At 37.5% G+C, this 6,000-nt stretch overlaps 1 protein-coding gene across 1 annotated transcript; it reads left to right on the top strand.

Moving 5' to 3' along the window:
* Positions 1-2,403: 2,403 nt before the first annotated feature.
* LOC310748621 (olfactory receptor 13H1-like) lies at positions 2,404-3,351 on the top strand (the record flags this gene model as incomplete). Its single annotated transcript, XM_083584472.1, has 1 exon — positions 2,404-3,351. One exon carries the CDS (start codon positions 2,404-2,406, stop codon positions 3,349-3,351), a length of 948 nt encoding a protein of 315 aa, XP_083440598.1.
* Between the last annotated feature and the right edge of the window lie 2,649 nt (positions 3,352-6,000).

Raw genomic sequence — 6,000 nt, 5'->3', positions numbered from 1 at the left:
TTATTTTAAATATCTTCTGCATATCCAAATTAATGTGCTCATTTATTCATCTTCTTTAAATATATACTCTTGTGAAACCACAGGTTATTACAATAATCCTGCCAATGTTCTTATCTGTTTACAATTTATCTTTAAATATTCAATAAACCATTTCCATTTTTTAATAAAAAGTTTGTTATCTTGATTTCTTATTCTTCCAGTAAGTTTTGCCATTTCTGCATATTCCATAAGTTTTTGTATAAATTCTTCCTTTGCTGGGACTTTTGCTTCTTTCCATTTTGGGGCAAGTAACGTTCTTGCTGCAGCATGAATAAGTTTCTATACAGTTTAGGTCACTATAATTCCCAAAAGAAAAGCTTCTAGTTTTTGTTACAAAAGTTATTTTAAATATCCTTTTCATTTCATTATATATAATTCCTCAGAAAAGAAAATATAGATGTTTCTAAAATGATGCATGGGATAGAGAAAATGGATGTGGAAGAGTTCTCTCTCTCTCTACACTAGAACTCTTGGACATCAATTTAAATAGAATGTTGGCAAATTCAGAACAGAAAAAGGAAAGTACTTCTATATACAGCACATAGTTAAACTCTGGAACTCACTCCCACAGGAGGCAGCCAATAGCCACCAACATGGGTAGCTTTAAAAGAGGATTAGACAAATTCACAGAGGAAATTTCAGAAGACTTCTACAAACTCTTGCTTGTTTGCACTGTTTTGCACAGGCAGTTCTCCAAACTCAGCATGAAAACTAGTTGCAGACAACCCATTAAAACTTCTACTAATTAAAACTACTGTAATAATTTCAAACAGTAATGAGGCAATAGAGAATCTGCTCAGAGGGAATAAAAAACAGTAAGTAAATAAGTATGCAAATAAAATGCTATGCCATAGTTTCTTAAATAAAATCTCCCACTGAAAGCCAGATACAGTAGCTGTTTCTCCATTCATTTGCACAGATGATATGGGGAGTCTTATTCAAGCAGTTTGTCTGCATTTTTCTTTCTTTTTATGAATCTGTAATTGCTGACTTCTTAAACACACTAGACAATCTAAAAATAGTGCATTATCTTCTTCTGAGTTCAATGAGATTTAAGAAGGCAAGTATAATTTTTGCCTACTTTTCGTTGTCCTCATTGTAAGAATTCTCATTCAGTCTGTTTGGTAGTAGTGCCATTGCTTATGCAGACACTTTTATTTTTTATTGTTTATTTCTTTTTCTTTTTTCTTTAATCCTAAAATACTCCTATTCCACTTTTGGAATGAAGAAAGGGAAATTTATCAGAAGGCTTGTTGTGGTGGGGGGCTGAGAACCAAATGTTTAGCAGTTGTGCACCATTTTCTTTTTAGGATAAAGTTTTGCAGATGTACACAATTTTAATTTTAGGAAAAAACCCTAAGTGGGTAACCCCTGAGGTAGCTCAATGGGGAATAAACTTCATGCTCAGTGACCAGTGGAATGCTGACTCACTATTGGAGGAGGGTAGAGAGATATGCAAAACTCAGTTGGAAAAGAAATGGAATAGAAGTATCCTGGGTGATGACTTAGCTGACTGACTATTGTCAGGATTGGGGTGGTTTTCTCTCAGTTATATGTCAGGCTCTATTATCAGACTCTTCCTTGAATTATTAAACTCAACATAATTAAACAGTAGTTAATGTATAGGTGTATTTTAATATGCATGCAAATAAAGCTGCTGTGTTATGAATACCTCCCCGGAACTAAGCCTTACAGAACATAGCAGCAATGATGAGTAAATATTCATAACACTGTGTTTCAAAAAAGTGCAATATAACTTACTATTTGGGTTAATTGAAAATATCTGTGACCATAATATGCTTTTCAATCTATTGTTGTTTCTGATTCTCTTCATTACATCTTCCTACAATATGATATAGAAAATATATATGTGTTTTTCGAGTTACAGGTAGGTAGCTGTGTTGGTCTGCTGTAGTCGAAACAAAATAAAAAAAATCCTTCCAGTAGCACCTTAGAGACCAACTAAGTTTGCTATTGGTATGAGTTTCGTGTGCATGTGCTGTGTTATAAGGCTGATCAGTTGTCAAAATCCTAGGATATCTTTCTTGAAAGATTTTATAGGCTCAATGAAAAGAATGAGTGTTAGACACAGTTGCAACTTTTAGCCTTGCATATCAGCTGGAAGGTTAGTCTAGAATCTTCTCCCAGTTTATTGTTTTTAAGTGGGGATTTGAGAGGCAACCTATCATGCAATCTCATATGATGCAGTGCAGGAAATCTTCTACAGCAGCACCTGCTGCTTGTGCATGAACTACGATTCCAAAATAGACCAACCATGGTACAAAATAGTTGGTTCTAATTAAATGTATTTAAATGTGCTAATACATAATATATAACATACTGTAAACTTTCAGATCCATCTTCATGCAGCAAGCGGGAGAAAATGAGACAGAAGTGACTGAATTTATTCTCACTGGGTGGTCAGATCGACCCAAATCAAGAATGGCTTTAATGACCTTTTTGATCATTTCCTATTCAATAATAGTTATTGGAAATGGACTTATTATCTTGGTAGTCATACACGATCCAAAGCTTCATAATCCCATGTATTTCTTCCTCTGCAATTTGGCCATCCTTGACCTCTGCCTCACAACAACAGCAATCCCGCAATCGATAGCTAATTGCTTAGTGGACAGACCTGTAATGCTTCTTCCTTTGTGCTATGCACAGATGTATTCTCTTCTTCTGTTTGGTACAACAGAATGTTTCCTTCTGGCTGTCATGGCTTATGATCGTTATGTTGCCATTTCCAATCCACTGCGCTACACCATGATTATGAACAAAACAGTGTGCATCCTCCTCGCCACTGCAACATGGACTGCTTCCTTTATGATTACTGTGATTCCATCTATTACTAATCCCATTCGATTCTGTGGAAACAATGAGGTTGACCATATAGGATGTGAAGTTAAATCTATTATTAAGCTCATTTGTGCAGAGTCCTCTTCAAGCCAGATAAGCATGTACTTCACTAGCACTTTGACACTGGTTCTCCCTCTGGGCTTCATCCTTTTTTCCTACATGCGCATTCTTGTGACCATCCTTAGGATCCACTCAGAAGGAGGTAGGACAAAGGCTTTCTCCACCTGTGGTTCCCATCTGACTGTAGTGATCATGTACTATGGCACAGCTATATTCACTTACCTCCTTCCACAAAATGCAGGGACACATGAGATAGATAAAATAATATCACCATTTAATTCAGTGCTGACTCCCATGTTTAATCCTTTAATTTATACACTCAGAAACCAAGAAGTCTTGGGAGCATTGAAAAAACTGATAGGTAAGAAAAAACCAGACATGACATATTAAATAGATTTTTTATTTGGATGTTCCCCCTGTAAATCACCTAATTTTGAATGTTTTATTTATTTATTTTCACCAGATTTCATTTTAGATTCAGCAAACTTCAGATTAATATTGCAGGCCCTTTAAATGAATGTTCACCATCCAGAATTCTTCAAAAATGTATTTCCCTGCAATTCTGTTTGTTGTAACGTTAGCAGTGATGTAATTTATTCTCGTTTGTTTTGTAACTATACTATCAGTTGCGATTGCAGCTTGGCATTGTTAATATATTTGCAGTGTACACCACCACTTCTACTATAGTATTTGCTCTATAGTATTTGCCCTGCATTCCCTGTTATTGTTTCTGCATATGTTCCAATAGTCACTCTCTGTATAAAACAACACTAAGTCAATAGTATACCTTTCTGGAAGAAGAAAAACAGGTTATCGTTCAGCAACTTATTTAATTTAAAGGGCCTATAAGATTGACACTTGGTTTCTTGTAGATCTCTCCTTCCTGTGTGCAGGAGCTGCAATACTACAAGAGTTGTGGAGTTGAGGGTTGTGTTTTGCTTCATCTTAACTTTCTGCCTATTAATATCAAGCCGGATCCTTTAGTGCATCCTTTTAGGGATCTACTAAAAACATTCTTGATTAGACAAGCCCACCCAGATGCTTGGAAATGCTGCTGGGAATTTTGCTCTGTTTTTGCATTTTAACATCTTGTAGAAGTCAAGTGTGTTTATATATAAATAAACCCAGTTCTATTATTTCCTAAAACCATTTACTAAAAGTCAATCCCTTGCACCATAACTCTTGTTTACACTGCCTGTTTTATTTTTCTACTTTGAGTGTTAGTTAGATAATTACGTTGGTAACACTGTGCTTTATGCTGCCACCAACTCATTCTTGCATACCCTCCAACATTTATCTGATGGAAATAGGGACCTCCCATTCCATAATGATAATTTTAATATTTATACGCCACACATCTTACTGGGCTGCCCTAGCTACTCTCGGCAGCTTCCAACATTCATAAAAACATCATAAAACATTAAACATTAAAAAAAACCTTCCTTATACAGCATTGCCTTCAGATGGCTTGGGGGTCGGATAACTCCATACCCTCCAACATTTCTCCAATGTAAATAGGGACATCCTAAGGAAAAGTAGGACATTTTGGGATAAAATCAGAAACCAGGATAGCTTTTCTAAATCAGGGATGTTCCTGGAAAATAGGGACACTTAGAGGGTCTGTTTTTGCCCTCCTTCAATTTGATTTAAGCTTATTGTTAAATATTTTTAGGTCTGGGGAAAAAGTGTCATATCTGTCTGGCTCTGGATCAGTGATCTTTCTTGTGCATGTGTGCCATGTGTGTGAATGAGTTGCACACACACACATTGGCAAGCACTTTCAAATTTCAATCAAGTCTCATTCTGTCCATCAAGGACGAAACAGGTATATGGAAAACCATGTAGTGCCCTCAGGAACTAAGCAGTCTGACCAGCTATAGGAGCTTAACATGAATCTTTGGTACTCTTGATCAGTATATGATATGCCTTGCATCTTTCATCATGTGTAATAAATTGTACTATAAACACACACACACACAATATTCTATCAGAAACAGGTAGGTAGACGTGTTGGTCTGCAGTAGTCGAAACAAAATTAAAAAAATCATTCAAGTAGCACCTTAGAGACCAACTAAGTTTGTTATTAGTATGAGCTTTCATGTGCATGCACACTTCTTCAGATACACTGAAACAGAAGCCACTAGACCCTTATATATAGTGAGAGGGGGGGAGGGGTATTACTCAGAAGGGTGGTGGGAATGGGTGATTGGCTGATAGGTGTGGTAAACCTGTTGACGACTGTTAATGACATAAATGGACATAAATCTGACATCAGGAATCACAAGACAGAGAAACCCATAAGAGAACACTTCAATCTCCCAGGACATTCTATACAAGATCTCAAAGTAGCTGTCATATTACAAAAAAAATTCAGAAATAGACTGGAAAGAGAAGTTTCTGAATTGCAACTTATTAGTAAAGGTAAAGGGACCCCTGACCATTAGGTCCAGTCGTGGCCGACTCTGGGGTTGCGGCGCTCATCTCACTTTATTGGGCGAGGGAGCTGGCGTACAGCTTCCGGCCAGCATGTGGCCAGCATGACTAAGCCGCTTCTGGCGAACTAGAGCAGCGCACGGAAACGCCGTTTACCTTCCCGCCGGAGTGGTACCTATTTCTCTACTTGCACTTTGACGTGCTTTTGACCTGCTAGGTTGGCAGGAGCAGGGACTGAGCAACAGGAGCTCACCCCATCGCGGGGATTCGAACCGCCGACCTTCTGATCGGCAAGTCCTAGGCTCTGTGGTTTAACCCACAGTGCCACCCGCATCCCTGCAACTTACCATATTTTTCGCTCTATAACACGCACCTGACCATAACACGCACGTAGTTTTTAGAGGAGGAAAACAAGAAAAAAATATTCTAAACGAAACAGTTTATGTATGATTTTTGTGGTTCATGCTGTGGCCACAGACGTGATCTGACGGTGAGGGTAACAACTTCTCCTTCATGAACCCTCCGGATTACAAACCTTTTATAGCATTTATAGCCTTTTATAGCCGTCTTTTTAGCTGTTTTTATTAGACTTTTAAATCATTTTAC

The sequence above is a fragment of the Podarcis filfolensis genome, assembly GCF_964270895.1.
Source record: "Podarcis filfolensis genome assembly, chromosome: 13".
In the NCBI taxonomy this organism is placed as follows: Eukaryota; Metazoa; Chordata; class Lepidosauria; order Squamata; family Lacertidae; genus Podarcis; species Podarcis filfolensis.
The sequence above is the reverse complement of the archived record's forward strand: the minus strand, read 5'-3'. Positions and strand labels throughout refer to the sequence as shown.